We start from the raw sequence: 21,678 nt of genomic DNA, 5'->3' as shown, positions 1-21,678 counted from the left end.
GGGGGTCGTCGTAGCAAATAGGGTTTTATGTTGCATTCGCAGAGGGATAAATTACAAATGAAAAGAGGTAGCGGTAACACTGTGAAGAAATTTAATGAGGTCTCATCTAGAATATTGTGTTCAGTTTTGGACACTTTCATTTGGAGAAGTTAGCACCAACACTGAAGGTGGATGGAGGTTACGTTTTCACTCCTATCTATATTGTTGCGGTTTTGAGTTTGTACAATAAAGGTTAATTTCCCCCTCATAGTTTAGTCACACTACAACACGTAGCCTCGCGATAGTTCAGTTATTTCTTAGTATGTGTAAGCATAGTCCTTTTCCTGTGTTAGTTTTGCGTTGAGTAGAATAATGAGAGTTAGGTCCTTTCATTGCCTTATGCCGCCTTTGGCTTTTGGCGCAAATTAACACGAGGCAGGCCTGGCAAGTCGAGGCAAGACCGAAGGAGGGCGGAGGAGAAGCCGACGGTAAGAGCGAGCCGCCAATCAGGGCTCGAAGGGAGTGGCTGCAGCACTGCGTCACAAGGCGTGGTTAGAACATCCGAGAGAGCTAAGGGGGTTGGCAATATAACCCGTTGCGCAAAGCCCCCACCACAGTTCTGCTGAGAGGTGAGCTGAACTAAGTTATGGGAGAGGCGCTTGTTGAACGAGTTCTGAGAGAAGATGAGCATGAGCCAAGTTATAAAGCGCTCTTACAAATTAAACGCTCGGTTGAGCTCGAGGCAGAACCTCCATTGAGTTACGCGAGTGAGAGAGCGCCGTTAATTAATTGCGCTGAGAGAAACCGCCAAGCCTGGCGAGAGACGCGTACATTTCCCTCCCGCCTGCCTGCTCTGCCCTTTGTTCGAGAGACGCGCTGCATGGATCCCTCCCACCGCCTGCTTGCCTTCATCGCGGGACGTGCTGTGACCGGGGAGAGCCACGCCAGGCGAAGCCGTTCCTGGACGACTAAGTCAGCGCGTGAACATCATCCTCCCTTCATTTCCCCCTGTGAGTGTGATCGGGCCCGTGTCTGGGGATAAGTATAAGACTGTATAAGACTGCTCTGTGTCTCTTCGCCTTGTACATAATAGTGTGAATAATAATTAAACCTGTGTTCTTCCTTTATTCGACCGTCTCGTCCCTTCCATCTATTGACTAAGCATGGTACGAATAAAACCGCTCTAATAGGGTTCCAATACCAAAGGTAACTGCATGGACCACGTGGTATGCAATCCGCTCGGTGTACTCAAATCACACGTGGTTCGTGCGAGGCTTGATTCCCCGCTTCCGCGGCGGTGCAGGTACTTAGGTAAGTGCGAACATCGTCCCGGAACCCTACCCTGCGTTTGCCCGGGAGGGGCGATTCAAGTCTCTCGGTTGCGCCGACCCAAAAAGAACAAGGGGCTTAATCTCCCCTTGGTAAGGGCAGGAGGGTCACGCAGAAACCGTAACAATATATTTGGTTTTCTGTCTGTCTGTCTATTACCAGGGTATCTCAAAACGTTATGGACAGATTTGGATGAAACTTCATGGACAACTTGGGTATTTGACAAGGACAATTGATTAGATTTTGTGAAGATCCGGCAATCCGGATACTAGAAATATAGAAGTGATTCTTCACCATCGAGATGGGGCCAAAAGCAGCATACTTTATAGCACAATTTTTCAAAAGGTCAAATGTTAGATTTAATTAATATGGAGTTGAAGATTGGTCAAATGTTAGATTTAATTAATGTGGAGTTGAAGATTGGTCAAATGATAGATTTAATTAATGTGTAGTTGAAGATTGGTCAAATGTAAGATTTAATTAATGAGTTGAAGATTGGTCAAATGTAAGATTTAATTAATGTGTAGTTGAAGATTGGTCAAATGTAAGATTTAATTAATGTGTAGTTGAAGATTGGTCAAATGTAAGATTTAATTAATATGGAGTTGAAGATTGGTCAAATGTAAGATTTAATTAATGAGGAGTTGAAGATTGGTCAAATGTAAGATTTAATTAATGAGTTGAAGATTGGTCAAATATAAGATTTAATTAATGTGGAGTTAAAGATTGGTCAAATGTAAGATTTAATTAATGAGTTGAAGATTGGTCAAATGTAAGATTTAATTAATGAGGAGTTGAAGATTGGTCAAATGTAAGATTTAATTAATGAGTTGAAGATTGGTCAAATATAAGATTTAATTAATGTGGAGTTAAAGATTGGTCAAATGATAGATTTAATTAATGTGTAGTTGAAGATTGGTCAAATGTAAGATTTAATTCATATGGAGTTGAAGATTGGTCAAATGTAAGATTTAATTAATATGGAGTTGAAGATTGGTCAAATGTAAGATTTAATTAATGAGTTGAAGATTGGTCAAATGTAAGATTTAATTAATGTGGAGTTGAAGATTGGTCAAATGATAGATTTAATTAATGTGTAGTTGAAGATTGGCCAAAAGTTAGATTTAATTTATGTGGAGTTGAAGATTGGTCAAATGTTAGATTTAATTAATGCGGAGTTGAAGATTGGTCAAATGATAGATTTAATTAATGTGGAGTTGAAGATTGGTCAAATGATAGATTTAATTAATGTGGAGTTGAAGATTGGTCAAATGTTAAATTTAATTAATGTGGAGTTAAAGATTGGCCAAAAGTTAGATTTAATTAATGTGGAGTTGAAGATTGGTCAAATGTTAGATTTAATTAATGTGGAGTTGAAGATTGGTCAAATGAATGAACGAATGAATGATCGTTTTAAGGCCATTTTCCCCGCTAGAGCGGGGGTTAGCCTTGCGGGCCCCATGACAATCATGGTTCCCTGTTTGAGGCAATGTTTTTATGGCCGGATGCCCTTCCTGACGCCAACCCTTGGTCACGCTCTTACGATGCGCAGGGATACGGTGTACCTATTCTAAATCGGGGTACACACCGTGATCATTCATCCCAGCAAGCTGGTACTCAATTTGCCGACCTCGGAAGGATGACGGGCTGAGTCAACCCCCCTGGTGTTAATTCAGCGATTGACCGGGATTCGAACCCAGGATCCTAGGATCCCAAGCCGGCACCATAACCGCTAAGCCAACACCAGGCAAAAACTCGGTCAAATGATAGATTTAATTAATGTGTAGTTGAAGATTGGCCAAATGTTAGATTTAATTAATGTGGAGTTGAAGATTGGTCAAATGTTAGAATTAAATAATGAGGAATTGAACATTCGTCAAATGTTAGATTTAATTAATATGGAGTTGAAGATCGGTCAAATGTTAGATTTAATTAATGTGGAGTTGAAGATTGGTCAAATGATAGATTTAATTAATGCGTAGTTGAAGATTGGTCAAATGTTAGATTTAATTAATATGGAGTTGAAGATTGGTCAAATGTTAGATTTACTAGTGTGGAGTTGAAGATTGGTCAAATGTTAGATTTAATTAGTGTGGAGTTGAAGATTGGTCAAATTTTAGATTTAATTAATGTGGAGTTGAAGATTGGTCAAATGTTAGATTTAATTCGTGTGGAGTTGAAGATTGGTCAAATGTTAGATTTAACTAGTGTGGACTTCCTCCATCAAAGTTCCTTGTGCATTGGCATGTGCCAAAGGACCTCTCGTGTCATCTCACCTCCAACGCATAGGATGGAACTTGTCTTGGGCCGAGTTGGTAAGCAATCGTTGTCAGCAAGCCGTGGGCAGACGACACAGGCTGTGAAACAATGAAACTCAGTCACATTTAAAATTTACATCGTAAAATCCACCAACGTGGAAGTGAAAGAAATAATGAGGTGAGGGTGGAGCAACGAAGATTGAGACTTACTTCGTATTAAGCTCTGATGGCAATTTTTACAAGTGATGGCAATTTGTGGCAATCAGACCCAATGTACCAATGACACATTTATCTTTCTACTGGCACAATTGGCATATTACAACAGATCTAGAAATGGAACAGCTGGCTAAACAGTGACAGCAACATTCTGCGCCAAAAGATGAAAAATAATTTCACCTTCAATAATAATTACTCTGATGATGCTTCTCACCAATGGCAAGCAATGCGAATGAAGGCCCTGTAGGTTGTCAATAATTCACATTGACCAAGGAAAGACCTTGCATGGCGGATGATGCCCAGTCGGTGGCTGGCTTTGGAGGGCATCTTGGAAATATGCTCTGCCCAATAAAGATCATGGCCAAGGGTGCGGCCCAAAGGTTTGAGTGACTTATCCTCTTCAAGTGCTTTGTTTAGGAAGTGCATGGGAGGGCTTTCCAGATGGTCCTTTCAGAGAGACAGGGTGTTTGTGGGGTTTGACGGGTTTAACATATGTATTCAAAGTGTTAGCCGATCTCCTGATTCTATCAAGGTATGCAGAGAGGGAAGAGGCTGCTGTTTACCTTTCTGAAGCATTCGAAATGATACAGCAGAGGGTGAAATAATCAGCAAAGACATAAGCAGGGTTTTCCAGGAAATCAAAAAGATCATTTTGATGAAATGTCCACCAAAGAAAGGCGTGCATTTTCAGCTACGTTAGCAGTAACCTGTTAACAGCAATGGTGAAAGGAAGGTTAACACTACGTGTCTTAATGTGACGACAATCAGGATGGAAACAACCTTTTAAGGGATTGTTAACACAAAGGATATCTCAGACTTTATGTACTTGCTTCTCAGTTGTGCAACTCATGGTTTTGCGATTCCAAACAAAATAGGATCCTGATGCTTCTGACACAGTGTCGCAATATAAACTACAGCAACCTTTACGATAGGCCTGCTCGCCGTCCTGTTGGCTCGCACTTGCTTCAGACCCAAATGCCTTTGGAAAAGTAGGCCACTGTGTGCGAGTACCCTCGTCAAACTCCAATTTTCAACCCTCGCCGACACCGAGAAGACAACGCAAACCACTTAGCTTCCTATTCCTCATCATGGGACTGCGTCGGCAGTTCTCAATCTCTCAGTGGACGATGTGTTTATCGGATTCCTTAGCGAGAAATAATAACGCACACATTTTACAACTTCCAAAAAAAACCATGAACCCGTGACTTGTTTGAGGTAATTTCCACATTGTCCTACCTTTTCCCCTGTGTTGCACAAAAGGAAGCATCCAGTTCCGTAACTATTAATGGAAGAAAACGATTACATTGTAGGCAACATCATAACTGCAGACAAAATATGAACAAAGATACAGTATTATTGTTGTCATTATAAATTAAAGCAGAAAATCGGTAGCCTACGTGTTCTTGGCCTGGCCACTTTTGAAGCACAGCTGTCCCACGAGCGCAGCTGACTGATCACCCAAGCACTGTAAGGCGCACACGAGTCACAGATAAAAGAGATGCACCAGGTTAGAGTTAACCAATATCATGTAAATTGTACTTTAAACAAGATTCCTCAAATAAATGATAACATTCTACATTTGGCAATTCATGCTTCCGTGTGGGAGACGAATGCTCCAGAGAGATGAACTATGTGGCGTCAGAAGATGTTAGCACTTGGCTGCCATTTTACAATCATGTGCATGTATATAAGCCTGATGCTCCTCCTATTTCATGTCATCAATTAATATCCGTCCATGAATCTTTGAACCGCTTTGAAGAAGAGGATGCAGAGGAGAGGGCACCCACTGTTTCCCCGTTTCGTGATCATGAAAGGTGAGCGACGTTGGGTTGGTGGATGGGAAAAGGTACATTAATTTTATTTGATTTCAGATTAATTAGACAGTCCTTATTCTGTGATTGGAATGTACAGAGACGTTCGACAAAATAATCCAGTGTGTCCCATTACATTACTAAATATTCTTCAATTCATAGCCGCCATGTCCATAATAGCAGCTGCTCCCTTAATCACACATGTGCCAGTCCAATAGTCAATTGCATGACTTTTTCTAAAGCTTGGACATGTTAACGCATGTCTCATTACCCACAAGTCAACTGTGTTCTTCCAATGCATCTCATCTACAAACTTCCGGAGTTCAACATCACTCCCAATATTATTCATATTCCCCTGAACCCCAGAAACCATCAACATGTTTCATACACAATGTTTGCATTTCTGATCCCTCGCACCCACCCACCCAAGGGGCGGCATACATTTCCTTCACACTCGTCCCATACTCAAATCACTTGCCAACCTCTTACATCTTCTCTTCCCTTTTCATTTGACCCGATTGATTTTTCTCTATGTTAACCAGCCAAACACCTCACTGCAATTCGAGTAAACAAGGTTTGCAAATGCAATTTCAACTAACAATAGAAACTTCCTGTTACTATGGACATAGAATCAAATCCCGCGTATGCCCGGCACAAAGGAATCACAACCCACACACACCACAACTAGAGAGTTCATGGAATACCATACCCCACACTGTCTTGAAAAACAAGGATGTGGGCGGGGTCTACAAGCAACAAATTTGATTGGTCGTTATGATGTAAAATGCTGTAAATTTTGTCCAGGTACATGCTAAACGGAAGGGGTTTGAAAGTTTCAAAAAGGTGATTTGTGTTCCAGTGTTCAAGTAGATAATTCAATTGAAATAAAATAAAGAATTTAAAGGTAGTATAATTTTTTTTCCGGACGTCTACTGCCGTTGATACAGTGTCTTTTACACCACCTTATTTAACGCATGACATTAGTTAGTTGCGCCTCTTGTAGGTGTCCATTACGACATCGTATAAAACAGTAAGTTTCCTGTTTGCAATGATTTTTTATTTTGTTTGACTGCCAGACAGACAGAGTAAAAACACAGTCTCACCCTTCTCTATGCATGAGCAATTGGGATGATTTCAGAGTCCAAGTCCTGCTAATCTACAGCTTTGTTTTCGATTCATGTTCAAAATATAACATTCAATTGAATTCAAGTTGTTCCGCGATCATAAAGCGACGTTTGTAAACAGACAGACAGAAATGAACCAATTGCTGCATGTGCATGGGTTGATTACTTACCCCGGATATGGGAACCCCAGAAAGGCAACCAGCGGCCTGTAAAACATAAGCAGCAGGAAGAAGAAACCAATGAATGGTGGAACATTACTCTGAAAATACTTTTGAAGGAAACATACGTTTAGATGACCAAGTGAAGAGGAACTAGAACAATGCGACTGTCGACAATATGCCTCTGTATTGTCCCACAATGGGTAGATGCCATCACTGCATAAGTATGGGTAGGGGATCACGTTTGTGAAGTTTCGTGTTGATCGGATAAGGTTCGTTTTTCTATCCAAGATGGCTGCCAAACCACGTAACCTATGACATCATCATTTTCAAACTAGATGCAACAGTGCTGTTAGATGATATTTGTAAAATTTCGCATCGATAGGGTGCGCGGTTTTAGAGATATAATTATTTAATATTTTCCTTCAATCCAATATGGCTGCCAAACCATGAGACCTATGATGTCAAAAATTTAATATTTCAAGACAAATGGGTCATAGATCATGTGCATGCAATTTCAGATTTTTAGGATAAGGAATTCGATTAAAACCTTTTTTTCTTTCTTTCTTTTTTTTGTATACATAATCGACGCTCGTGAAAGAGCTAACATTTATCACACAAACAAATCAAACAGACAAACAAACAAAGTGTATAAAAAGGGGAGCGGTAGACAAGATAGGGAGAAAAAGGGGAGCGGTAGACAAGATGGGGAGAGAAGGGGAAGCACATAAACAACATTTGTGAGGGACATCGGGAATGTGTGGGAGGGAGAGGGCTTGGGGGGAGGCGGCGTGGGAAGGGGGGGGGGGTGGGAGAAGTAAGTCATCATTATCATGCTCTTGTTCCCCATTGGGAGTACTTGACAATGTGCCAAGTTTCTAATTTTTCCATTCAGCGGTTTCCGAGAAATATATTTTTTATTATTTGCATTTAATCCAAGATGGCTGCCACACTACGTGACCTATGACATCACAATTATCATAAAAACACTCTGCATGGGTGTCACTCCTACCCTGAAAGTGTCGTCTCAATCGGACATATGTTTGCTGAGAAAAACGAGGTTTAGCCCGTACGGACGGAGGGACGGATGTACGGACAACCCAAAAACATAATTCCTTCGGCGACTTTGTCGGCGGAGGCATAAAAATGGACAACAGAAGAAATGCTGGAAAAGATATGAGAACAAAGGAAATGGAAGAACATGAAGAATGAAGTGGCTCTAAATATGTGTGGGGAAAAAACAAAACATGTATGAATAATGAGCTGAGAAGAGAAAACGAATAATGTCAAAGAGAAATGGCAGCAATAACGGGGTGAATAGCTGGAAGATAATAAAGATCAGCATTGGAGGGCAGGTATGGTTTATGTAAGGTGCTCGAGAATTATCAGAAAAAGGCAAGAGAAGAAACAGAGGCAAGAAAAATCAGGCTCTGGGAATAGACAAAAGAGATAAGGAGGAAAAATCGGGCTCTGGGAATAGACAAAAGAGGTAAGGAGGAAAAATCGGGTTTTGGGAATAGACAAAAGAGGTAAGGAGGAAAAATCGGGCTCTGGGAATAGACAAAAGAGGTAAGGAGGAAAAATCGGGTTTTGGGAATAGACAAAAGAGGTAAGGAGGAAAAATCGGGTTTTGGGAATAGACAAGAGGTAAGGAGGAAAAAAAAAATCAGGCTCTGGGAATAGACAAAAGAGTTAAGGAGTGGATGTAAATAGGAGAATGACAATCTGTCCATAAAATGCATCAGCGACAAATTATATTGGCTGATACATTACAAAGTCAGGTGTTAGCAACGATCAACGATTTCACGAATAGGAAAGCAGACAGTGTTGATGGAGTACGAGCAAAGATGACGGACAATACCCACAAGAACGAACTGCATTCCTCGGACAGGCTGAACAATTAACGTCTTGAATCATAACGACAGGCCGGAACTGCATCCAGACCTCAACCAAAATCGAATCAATTAGTCCTCGTCACACACCCAGCATGTCCACCAAATTCTGTCCAAATCCGTCCGTAACCTTTTGAAATACGCAGCTCACAGACAAATAGACAGACAAAGATAGGGGTGAAAAGACAACCTCCATTCACCTTCAGTCTGCCATCCACACTGAACAATGTATATTTTATATCCCACTGATCGGCCGGATCTGGCTTCGGACCTGAATCAAAATCTAATCGGCTTGTTCTCGTCACCAAACCAACTCGTCCACCAAGTTTAGTCACAAGTCATCCATAACTTTTAAAATATGTTATTTATCGCTTTTCACCTGATCTCTCAATGGTGAAGAATCACTTTAAAAATTAAATAATTCTCCTATCCGAATCCATTTTCAGATCATCAAAATCGAATCTAATCGTCCTTGACACACACACACACAACCTGTCCACCAAGTTTCGTCCAAATCCGTCCACAACCTTTTGAGATATCCTGTTCACAGACAGACAGGGATGAAAACAACCTCCATTCATTCACCTTCAGTGGCAGAGGTAATAAATAGCACCGCAAAGCGGGCGGAACCCCTCAGCCCATGCATGGTGGAAACCAATTTCAAGATGGCTGCCATGGCGGCCATATTGAAAATCGCAGCGCACCCATGAACCTTGCTCTACTCAACCCCAACACACTGCAAAAATGGATTTAATCGGACAAGCCGTTTTGCTCGAAATTGACGGAAACCAAAAGTTGACGGATGCACGGATGGCTGCCGTGGCGGCCACATTGAAAAACACAGCGTGCCTATTTTCGAAAGCAACCTTCCTCTACTCAACCGCAACACACACTGCAAACATGGATTTAATCGGACAAGCCGTTCTGCTCGAAATTGACGGAAATAAAAGGTTGATGGACGCCCGGATGGCTTCCGTGGCGGCCATATTGAAAATCGCAGAGCGCCCATTTTCGAAAGGAACCTTCCTGTACCCAACCCCAACACACACTGCAAACATGGATTTAATCGGACAAGCCGTTCTGCTCGAAATTGACGGAAATAAAAAGTTGATGGACGCCCGGATGGCTTCCGTGGCGGCCATATTGAAAATCGCAGAGCGCCCATTTTCGAAAGGAACCTTCCTCTACTCAACCGCAACACACACTGCAAAAATGGATTTAATCGGACAAGCCGTTCTGCTCAAAATTGACGGAAACAAAAAGTTGACGGACGCCCGGACGCCGTCCGTGACAATACCCCTTAGCCCAATTTGGGCTGAGGGGTGAAAAGGTATTCTCTGCAGTAAACTCACCATGGAAGCGTAAATCTCTGACGAACTCCGGACTCCCGGTAAAATACTCATGGGAATGTCGAAAAACCTGCACAGAACGGCCACATCAAACGTACCGTAATGAGTGCTCCAAACAGGTAACCAAAGGTACATTTGTAGCAAAGCGCTGTTGGTTCCACTTAACATGGCGATGCTGCATGTTCACCTACTCGCACAACTCGGAGTCCCATTGGAGCGTGTGGATGTTGAAAAGCATCGTTCTACTTGCATTTGTGACATCAGTAAGGTGAACTCCACCATCAGTTCCACCGCTTAGATTCTGAAAAGGTCAAAATGCAAACGATGACACAATTAGCACTTTTCAGACCAAAACAATCACAACCAATGTCTAGATTCGGATTTCATTTGGGTATCCCATGGAGCGATGCCCTCACCCAAAGTATCCATGTGTCAACAGTTCCAAAAAGGGCACGGCCATCTTGTACAGCGCTCTGCACACCTGCACAGTTGTCGAGCAACCAGCGTAGTTTCACTGCACTGAAGTACGTGCTAATAGGTAGGCCGGTCTTATCCTGCACGCACACGTGATACCTTTCATCAAGCACATCGATATTACAATTATTGATTATGACAGACATATTCTGGCCCTGAGTTCGAGCCACTGTGGGGCCGTTAAATTAACACCAGGTGGGTTGACTCAGCCCGTCATCCTTCCGAGGTTGGCAAAATACGTATCGGCTTTCTGGGAAGAATGAGCCATTCGAGGGTCCTGTGTCAGAATGGTTACCTGTGCCCCCTAGCCAATGGAAAACTGCCTCAGCAGCTTCGTGTCTGAAAACGTGAAAGGAGTGGTTCTTCTTCTTCTCCTCCTCCTACTTCTACCAATAATCTTGTAATTTATGTAAAAAGTACAGCAAAGCCTCATGTCCTTGTTTCGTATACAATATTTAAACCATAAATCCTTCAGGAGTCTTCAGCACCAAGTTGAAAGAAAGCTTATTCTGTGTAAAGTATTTATTCATTCTTAGTGCAGAGTATCGTTGAGAGAGAGGAAGACAAATGATGAATTGCGAAAGATGATGGGAATAGAGCCTGTGATTGATGCTGTGAAGAGAAACAGGTTGAGATGGTTTGGTCATGTGTTGAGGAAGGATGAAAGTGACTGGTTGAGAAGAGTGATGGAAATGAATGTAGAAGAAAGTAGAGGACGGGAAAGACCGAGAAAGACTTGGCTAAAGATGGTGGAAGAAGAAATGCGGGCAAGGGGGTTAACAAGGGGAGATGCAGAAAATAGGGCAAAATGGAGAAGATCGTCATGGGGACCGCAAGGCTAACCCCCGCTCTAGCAGGGAAAATGGCCTTAAAATGCATGTTGTTGTTGTTGTTGTTGTTGTATGCAGCACAAGGCCGCGGGGTGGCATCATTGCCCGATGGGCTGTGCTGCTGATGCAATGCCCTCTGCTGGTTTGGGCAACAATTTGGAATTTGGCCACGGTGCCGGCAACAGCTCACCTACTCTTCGCGAATGACACCTTGGGATCTTTAACGTCCACCAACTAATGCCGACAGATGGGATTCCCGTTTAACATCCATCCGAGGGATGGCACGCATCGATGAATCACCTTGCCCAAACGCCGAGATGACACCTTCTAGCCGGGTAGGGCCTCAAACCCAGGTGTGGACAGCGAAGAGGTGAGTGTGTATATGTCAGGCCTTGAAATGGACTAAGGAACTTCCAGAATGCAGATCAGACAACCAGCTTAACAATGTCTCGGGATGGACGTGGGTAGAAAGTATACCAAGTGAAAAGGTAAGCAAGTAAAATAAATAAATAATAAGGTGTGATTAATTATGAGAAGACATTACGGAGAAGTTTCCTCATAATAAGAAGCACGTCCTACAATGGCTGCCATGTATAGTTCACCAAGCTCACCTTCAGGTGATTCTGGTCCCGTGCTGGCGTTGCATCAATCAGTCTCTCCACCGTCAGCTGTGTCCGCATGTCAAGCCACACTGGAGATAAGGTGAATGGAACGAATGGTGCACACAATATGATACGTCACGTGGTGAAATTCCATCACCTCCAACCTTTGCTTCCATTCGAGGCAGCACTAATTAAAGCGGCGATTATTTTAAGATGAACAAGTCTGTACATGTATCCAAACCAAATAATGGCGACCACAAGGTTACAGTCGACTCCGCAGTCAACGGAACATTGATCGCCAGCAAATCCTCGAGCGATGCAATATCAATCACACTCAATATATCAATGGCACTCGTCAAGTCAATCGCACTCGTCAAGTCAATCGCACTCGGCAAGTCAATCGCACTCGGCAAGTCAATCGCACTCGGCAAGTCAATCGCACTCGTCAAGTCAATCGCACTCGTCAAGTCAATCGCACTCGTCATAGCAATCGCACTCGTCATAGCAATCGCACTCGTCATAGCATTCGCACTCGTCATAGCATTCGCATGCGTCATAGCATTCGCACTCGTAATAGCAATCGCACTCGTCATAGCAATCGCACTCGCCATAGCAATCGCACTCGCCATAGCAATCGCACTCGCCATAGCAATCGCACTCGCCATATCAATCGCACTCGCCATATCAATCGCATTCGCCATATCAATCGCACTCGCCATAGCAATCGCACTCGCCATAGCAATCGCACTCGCCATGTCAATCGCACTCGCCATGTCAATCGCACTCGCCATGTCAATCGCACTCGCCATGTCAATCGCACTCGCCATGTCAATCGCACTCGCCATGTCAATCGCACTCGCCATGTCAATCGCACTCGCCATGTCAATCGCACTCGCCATGTCAATCGCACTCGCCATGTCAATCGCACTCGCCATGTCAATCGCACTCGCCATGTCAATCGCACTCGCCCTGTCAATCGCACTCGCCCTGTCAATCGCACTCGCCCTGTCAATCGCACTCGCCCTGTCAATCGCACTCGCCCTGTCAATCGCACTCGCCCTTTCAATCGCACTCGCCCTGTCAATCGCACTCGCCCTGTCAATCGCACTCGCCCTGTCAATCGCACTCGCCCTGTCAATCGCACTCGCCCTGTCAATCGCACTCGCCCTGTCAATCGCACTCGCCCTGTCAATCGCACTCGCCCTGTCAATCGCACTCGCCCTGTCAATCGCACTCGCCCTGTCAATCGCACTCGCCCTGTCAATCGCACTCGCCCTGTCAATCGCACTCGCCCTGTCAATCGCACTCGCCCTGTCAATCGCACTCGCCCAGTCAATCGCACTCGGCAAGTCAATCGCACTCGGCAAGTCAATCGCACTCGGCAAGTCAATCGCACTCGGCAAGTCAATCGCACTCGGCCTATCAATCGCACTCGTCCTATCAATCGCACTCGTCCTATCAATCGCACTCGTCCTATCAATCGCACTCGTCCTATCAATCGCACTCGTCCTATCAATCGCACTCGTCCTATCAATCGCACTCGTCCTATCAATCGCACTCGTCCTATCAATCGCACCCGTCCTATCAATCGCACCCGTCCTATCAATCGCACCCGTCCTATCAATCGCACCCGTCCTATCAATCGCACCCGTCCTATCAATCGCACCCGTCCTATCAATCGCACCCGTCCTATCAATCGCACCCGTCATATCAATCGCACCCGTCCTATCAATCGCACCCGTCCTATCAATCGCACCCGTCCTATCAATCGCACCCGTCATATCAATCGCACCCGTCATATCAATCGCACCCGTCATATCAATCGCACCCGTCATATCAATCGCACCCGCCATATCAATCGCACCCGCCATATCAATCGCACTCGTCATAGCAATCGCACCCGTCATATCAATCGCACCCGTCATATCAATCGCACCCGTCATATCAATCGCACCCGTCCTATCAATCGCACCCGTCCTATCAATCGCACCCGTCATATCAATCGCACCCGTCATATCAATCGCACCCGTCATATCAATCGCACTCGTCATATCAATCGCACTCGTCATATCAATCGCACTCGTCATATCAATCGCACTCGCCATATCAATCGCACTCGCCATATCAATCGCACTCGTCATATCAATCGCACTCGTCATAGCAATCGCACTCGTCATAGCAATCGCACTCGCCATATCAATCGCACTCGTCATATCAATCGCACTCATCATATCAATCGCACTCAACATATCAATCGCACTCATCATATCAATCGCACTCATCATATCAATCACACTCATCACTCCATGACTCGGAAATCAAGCACAACATGTCGCGTCGCCAACGAGTGTCAAAGTAAATTAATGTATTACCAATGGCATTGTGCAATGGCTCCCCGGAAATCCGGTCCCACACGATGGTCGTTTCTCTCTGGTTTGTGATGCCAACGGCTGCAAGAGCAAGAATTTCAGAGATAAAGCACACATTGCAGACCACACCTCCATTAATTACAGAAAACATTGAATTAAAATTTGGTAAGATAATGCAAACAAATATTCAAATATGGGGGGAGGAGGAGGGGGGGGGGGGTAATGGTCCGAACCAGGCTCGGCGGTGTAATGGTCGGAACCAGGCTCGGCGGTGTAATGGTCGGAACCAGGCTCGGCGGTGTAATGGTCGGAACCAGGCTCGGCGGTGTAATGGTCGGAACCAGGTTCGGCGGTGTAATGGTCGGAACCAGGCTCGGCGGTGTAATGGTCGGAACCAGACCCGGCGGTGTAATGGTCGGAACCAGACCCGGCGGTGTAATGGTCGGAACCAGACCCGGCGGTGTAATGGTCGGAACCAGACCCGGCGGTGTAATGGTCGGAACCAGACCCGGCGGTGTAATGGTCGGAACCAGACCCGGTGGTGTAATGGTCGGAACCAGACCCGGTGGTGTAATGGTCCGAACCAGACCCGGTGGTGTAATGGTCCGAACCAGACCCGGTGGTGTAATGGTCCGAACCAGACCCGGTGGTGTAATGGTCCGAACCAGACCCGGTGGTGTAATGGTCCGAACCAGACCCGGTGGTGTAATGGTCCGAACCAGACCCGGTGGTGTAATGGTCCGAACCAGACCCGGTGGTGTAATGGTCCGAACCAGACCCGGTGGTGTAATGGTCCGAACCAGACCCGGTGGTGTAATGGTCGGAACCAGACCCGGTGGTGTAATGGTCGGAACCAGACCCGGTGGTGTAATGGTCGGAACCAGACCCGGTGGTGTAATGGTCGGAACCAGACCCGGTGGTGTAATGGTCGGAACCAGACCCGGTGGTGTAATGGTCGGAACCAGACCCGGTGGTGTAATGGTCGGAACCAGACCCGGTGGTGTAATGGTCGGAACCAGACCCGGTGGTGTAATGGTCGGAACCAGACCCGGTGGTGTAATGGTCGGAACCAGACCCGGTGGTGTAATGGTCGGAACCAGACCCAGTGGTGTAATGGTCGGAACCAGGCTCGGCGGTGTAATGGTTGGAACCAGACTTGGCAGTGTAATGGTTGGAACCAGACCTGGCGGTGTAATGGTTGGAACCAGACCTGGTGGTGTAATGGTTGGAACCAGACCCGGTGGTGTAATGGTCGGAATCAGGCTCGGTGGTGTAATGGTCGGAACCAGACCCGGTGGTGTAATGGTTGGAACCAGACTTGGCAGTGTAATGGTTGGAACCAGACCTGGTGGTGTAATGGTCGGAACCAGACCCGGTGGTGTAATGGTTGGAACCAGACCCGGTGGTGTAATGGTTGGAATCAGGCTCGGTGGTGTAATGGTCGGAATCAGGCTCGGTGGTGTAATGGTCAGAACCAGACTCGGTGGTCTAGGTAAGTGTATACCCAACCCCATAAAACCCACCACATCCGGTGTCGTGTAGGCCTGTTCAGTCCAGCACAATTGTATTTCCAAAACCTAGTGTATCCATGAAAAACTTCCACACCTGCCATTTACAAATCGTTTGGAAAAATGCAAATATCCATTCAATACATTTCTGACCATTAAATTATTTACATAACGTCAATTAATTAGATATGCACTATAATATCCTCCGCCAGTCTGTCTGTCTGGCTGTCTGTGTCACGGAGATTGGCTGCCATTACTCCACCCACAATTCTAACCTCAAAAAATCAAATCACATGTCCACCATTTTGGTCACTACTTATAGGCCTCAGGCTTCTGATGTATATTGAAGACTGAACAACGCATGAAAATTAAATAAAGGTTCATTTTGATTAAAACCCCAAACAGAGGAAAGAAAATAGTCATGATTAATATTTGAAGTCGAAAGTATAAAAAAATAAAAAACAATAAAAAACAACTCCAACCAGACCTTTTCATGGCCTTTCATGCAAAACTCCGGTGGAAAAAAAAATGGAAGGGGACTTCCGTTTTCGCCCGTTTTTTTGTGCATGGACATATATTAATATATTATGTGAAGTAAATGAATTGTTTAAATGACATCATCTCTGGATCTGCTGTATTTCCAGTAGCCACGTTGAAAGCTCTACGTGCAGCATGTACATGTCAAAATTCCATACGTGCCTATGTCCGTGGGTTTCCCACAGGCCCCGGCATTCCAGTATAGAAATAAATTCAGGAATACAATCCATTACAGAAATATTTCATTTTCAAATGTTTCCTTTGCTCTTGCTAAACCCTGTATGTTCTTTGAATTTCCATTTTGTACTATTCTGAGTTTTCTTGTTTCTCCCTTTTTGTCTCGTGTCAAATCAGCCAAATGTTTTCGTTTCAACTGCAGCAAGAAGAACCGATTGGTGGGCATATGTAAGGGACTTTAACGGACAAATGAGCAAATCGAGATGAAACATCAATGACAACTAGAAATGCAAAGTGCAAACAATTTCAGGAAACAGGTGCTCCCAGAATAGAAAAAGAGAGGAATCCAAACAGAAACAAACAAACAAATTTTTATACACAAACAGCAATCTTTAGCAAGAAAAGAAATGTTAATAAAACAATATAAACATGGAGTAAAATATTGCAGCACTTGAAAGTATTGCTGAACAGGTGATTTCTTGAAGGTATTGGTGAACAGGTGATTTCTTGAAGGTATTGGTGAACAGGTGATTTCTTGAAAGTATTGCTGAACAGGTGATTTCTTGAAAGTATTGCTGAACAGGTGATTTCTTGAAGGTATTGGTGAACAGGTGATTTCTTGAAGGTATTGGTGAACAGGTGATTTCTTGAAAGTATTGCTGAACAGGTGATTTCTTGAAAGTATTGCTGAACAGGTGATTTCTTGAAAGTATTGCTGAACAGGTGATTTCTTGAAGGTATTGGTGAACAGGTGATTTCTTGAAGGTATTGGTGTACAGGTGATTTCTTGAAAGTATTGCTGAACAGGTGATTTCTTGAAAGTATTGCTGAACAGGTGATTTCTTGAAAGTATTGCTGAACAGGTGATTTCTTGAAGGTATTGGTGAACAGGTGATTTCTTGAAGGTATTGGTGAACAGGTGATTTCTTGAATGGAAGAATGGGACTGAACAGATTGGGAAAGTTGGTTCCATATGAGTGAGAAACGAGGACGAAATGAGTGAAGGTGAGCAGCGAGCCTGGATTTTGGAGTTTACGGAGAAGACGGTTGCTGGAAGACCGTGTGCACCCTGCAGAAACCCGTGAAGGATAGTCACAAGGGCAGAGGGTAAAAAAATATATATATATAACCACCTTTAGAGGCCATTTTTCCCCGCAAAGCGGGGTTTGGCCTTTTTCGGGAACTGTGGTTGTTGTTGTTTTTTAGTCCCCTTTTTGAAGCAATGTTTTACGGCCGGATGCCCTTCCTGACGCGAACCCTGTTTGCCGCCTTTTAACGACAAACAGGGAATTACCAGTGAACTGGTACTCAATTAGCCGAGGGTGCAAGACAAAAAAGGAGGCGGTGGAAGACAGAGACCGCCAACTTGTCTGCAATGGAAAAGTGATAGGCCCATAGACTCGACTTCGTCGTGGGAGATACCAATTAACTTAAAGGTCTTGGTTTCCATGGCATCAAGAAGAGCAAGGTACGAGGCAAGGACGTCAGCACAAAGGGGACAGCCGTACTCCATCAAGTTGCGGATGAAGGCCTCGTCGGTTATCAAAAGCTCAACCTAGCCAAGGAAAGACCTTCCGTTAAAGTTCTCCCCAAAGACATTCATCAAGGAGTGATATGATCTACCACGCGGTGACCCGGGTTACGTCGTGACGCCGCCATATTGATTAACCCGGGTTACCTCGTGAGATACGGTAATTCTCAAATCAGGGCCATTTAACAGTAACCCGTGCTCTCGTGAAGGCGAAAATGACCCGGAACATCCACACTGGGCATGCAGTTTTTCAAATTTTTTACCAATAATTCAATTTTATACTGTAATGCCTTCTGTTGTGGAGCTTGGTTTGGCCGTCACGATCGCCATGCCCAATGGACCAGCTCACTCCAGTGCCGGGTGACTCCAATAGCCAGGAATCTGTTATTGGACATGGTGTTGTGGAAGACATGCTTGGGTTTCCAGGGGAGTAAAGGAACCAGATACACTATACAGTGTAGATGCTGTCAGTGTTGAATGCGGCAGGCCATTTTGGCGCCTGCGACACAGTGCGAACAGTAGACTAAACTGAACAATGATTGCTCCCGCCGCTCGGACTTTTGTTGACTTCATTGTGACATTGGCAACGTTGCCATCCCAAGTTGAGCTATTGACTATCGACGTTGCATTGACATCTATTGACTGATTAAAATGGATTTTGTAAACCGATTTCCTGTTGTTTCTCTCTTTATTCCTGCGACTGTGTGCTCGTGTTGGGTGGGTTGAATAAATAATGCTCCCTGGAGATCGAGGAGTGACGTAGTACTGCCTGGACTAGAATCTTGCTCGGCGGTGCCAATTAGTGGTCCTGGGAAAAGATCATAATGAAGGAGCTGGACTCCAACGCGAGTTGAAAGAATTGACGCGACCAAAGATGGAAATTCGTCCGAGTAGGTTTAATAAATGTATCACACTCGGGTACTCTGAAAAGCCCGTTTATCGGGCAGCAATATATATACACATTTATGTCGGGAGGTTTGCCCGGCAAAAGCTATACCGGGCATGCCCGGGTATCAAGGGCGAGCCTTGGAAAGGCGAGTCTGGACCTGCCCGGGCGTGTTTGGCTGCGGCCTGGCAAGTCGAGGCTGGGCGTGCCCGGGCGCTCTGGACGAGCACTGGAAAGGTGATAGCGGGCATGCCCGGACGCTCTGGGCGAGCCCTGGAAAGGCGATAGCGGGCATGCCCGGACACTCTGGGCGAGCCCTGGAAAGGCGATAGCGGGCATGCCCGGACGCTCTGGGCGAGCCCTGGAAAGGCGATAGCGGGCATGCCCGGACGCTCTGGGCGAGCCCTGGAAAGGCGATAGCGGGCATGCCCAGACGCTCTGGGCGAGCCCTGGAAAGGCGATAGCGGGCATGCCCAGACGCTCTAGGCGAGCCCTGGAAAGGCGAGAGCGGGCATGCCCGGGCGCTCTGGGCGAGCCCTGGAAAGGCGATAGCGGGCATGCCCGGACGCTCTGGGCGAGCCCTGGAAAGGCGAGAGCGGGCATGCCCGGGAAAGACGAGACCGGGCGTGCCCGGGAGGTTCGGGCGTGCCCGGGAACAGTGAGTCCGGGCATGCCCGGGAGAGGCGCGTCTGGCCGTGTTCTGGCCGGTGCAAGGCGATTGTGTGCATCCAGCGGTAACCGCTACAATAACACACATTTTAAACGTTGTAGATTAAAAGTTGTAATAAGACGTGAGAAGGATAGACCTAGTTCTGCTGTGTATTGCATGGAAAGGTGCTTGTTCTTGCCAAAAAGTATGGGTACACAAAGGATTTTCCTATCACGTGAACCCGGGTTACACTCCCCCTAAAATAAATAAATTAATTATGTAAAATGGTGAAAAATCACGGGGCAACCCGGGTCACCGCGTGGTGGATCATATATTAGGATGAACAAAAGATGGGAAGGAATGCTAAAAAGGATGGTGCTGTGATTCCACAAAGATGGGCAGGTATCTTCAACCCTTTTTGGAATTTAACCCTCTTACTCGCAGGTTTCCTCTCCTCTTCACCTTTGTTGTTTGTTCAATCTCTTGCTTGTTGTGTCCACCTGCTGCCCTAATTATTATTATTTTGAATGTACCCAGTGGCTGCTGGTTGCCTATTTGCTGGGAGCCCCGCAGTGCCGCTGCTGTTGTGCCTCCTGCTTCCAGTAAGCTGGTACTTATTTTGCTGACCTCAGAAGGATGACAGGCCGTGTCAACCTAAATGGCGTTATTTAACGGCGCGACAGGTACTCGAACTCAAGACCTTAATATCTCAAGCCAGCCACCTTAACCGTTAAGCCAACACCAAGCTTTGCTGCCTTAATGCCCCATTGTTAGTACATTGCTGTTTTTCTCTCTGTCGCTTCACTCTTCCACAAGCCCAGATTTTGTATAAATAAATAAATAATAAACTTGTAGGGACCCAACTGCACAACTAACTGATGGCCAATAGCAAAAAAAATGAAGAATTAACCATAGACCTTGCAGCACAACTAATCGTCTAGACTAGACGGAACCGATAAATAAGAGCTGGACCGTAGGAGAGGCAGCATGAACCGAGCAACAGAGGCCTTATGACTTGGCCTCATCACAAGAAATGCTAATAAAGTCAAGTTTTAGATTCCACAGAATATCCAGGAGAAACAAATGGGATGCTGCGGCAACAGCCTACAGGGAAGAGTAGTACTCCATTGAGCTGCAGACAAACGCCTTGTAGGCTGGGAGTACTTCCGACTTGTCGAGGACTGAATCGAAATGACAAAAAACAGGTCTGCTTTGCAATATTATCAGGACAGGAGCAGTAATGAGGCCCAGAAGTTCACTTGACTGAACCTCCAGTGACAAACCAAGGAAATAGTTAGCCGAGTTAGTTCGAAAATCCTTCCAGGCGTGTCAGGGTGCGGACATGAGATTTCCAGGGATTGAAAGCCACGATTCATTTGTCCGACCAGGATCTAATCAATTCCAAATCAGCAGAGAGTGATACAGCTGCTGCCTGCCAGTCGTTGAATGTCACAACTCCAGGTTGTGGTAAATCAAGCCATCTGCAACAAGGATTTCCCTGGGCAACAGTGAAGTCATTTATGTAGAAAAGGAACAAGTCTGGTCTGAAGACACTGCCTTGGGACACTCCGGCCTTCAATGGGAGAGACGATCCATTGATAGCAACAAGTTGACTGCATGAATAGAGGAAGTCAGAAAGGCGGATATGAATAAGATCTTGTGAAGCTTGCTGCCTGCAACATACGAGCTCTATAGAATGCCAGATCGTTGAATGCCTCAAATATGTCCAGAGATGCCAAGGAGATGGCTATGACCTCGTGTAAGATTGATGGCTTCCGGATACCGCTGAGAGAGAAGCAGAAGCATGTCAATAGTTGAATGACCCAAACTGATGGTCAGAGATCAGGATGTTTGAACAACAAGAGACTTCACATTGGCAGTGATTAATGGTTTCTGTGACTACACGTGTGATTGGAAGAGAGCTTGCTGACCTTTAGTTTAAAGCTCGTCTGGATTTCCGCAAAAGCAAATGAGGCCCCCGGCCTTGGGCAGCAACTGA

General features: G+C 45.3%; 1 protein-coding gene across 2 annotated transcripts in view; it reads right to left on the bottom strand.

Annotated features, from left to right (window-relative positions):
• The window catches only part of LOC137439999 (glycerol kinase), a 59,935-nt gene that overhangs the window by 16,158 nt on the left and 22,099 nt on the right, over window positions 1–21,678 (bottom strand). For both annotated transcript variants that reach the window (XM_068136345.2, XM_068136344.2), the window contains exons 4-12: window positions 14,395–14,472; window positions 12,032–12,111; window positions 10,533–10,670; window positions 10,308–10,417; window positions 10,120–10,186; window positions 6,888–6,923; window positions 5,180–5,247; window positions 5,019–5,061; window positions 3,585–3,665 (exon numbers count right to left, since the gene is read on the bottom strand). In XM_068136345.2, the coding sequence (XP_067992446.2) occupies window positions 3,585–3,665; window positions 5,019–5,061; window positions 5,180–5,247; window positions 6,888–6,923; window positions 10,120–10,186; window positions 10,308–10,417; window positions 10,533–10,670; window positions 12,032–12,111; window positions 14,395–14,472 (701 nt within the window). The remainder of the gene's footprint in view (window positions 1–3,584; window positions 3,666–5,018; window positions 5,062–5,179; window positions 5,248–6,887; window positions 6,924–10,119; window positions 10,187–10,307; window positions 10,418–10,532; window positions 10,671–12,031; window positions 12,112–14,394; window positions 14,473–21,678) is intronic.

Source organism: Myxine glutinosa, chromosome 14 (genome assembly GCF_964187855.1).
Source record: "Myxine glutinosa chromosome 14, kmMyxGlut1.1, whole genome shotgun sequence".
NCBI lineage: Eukaryota > Metazoa > Chordata > Myxini > Myxiniformes > Myxinidae > Myxine > Myxine glutinosa.
This window is presented reverse-complemented; position numbering and strand designations above follow the sequence as displayed.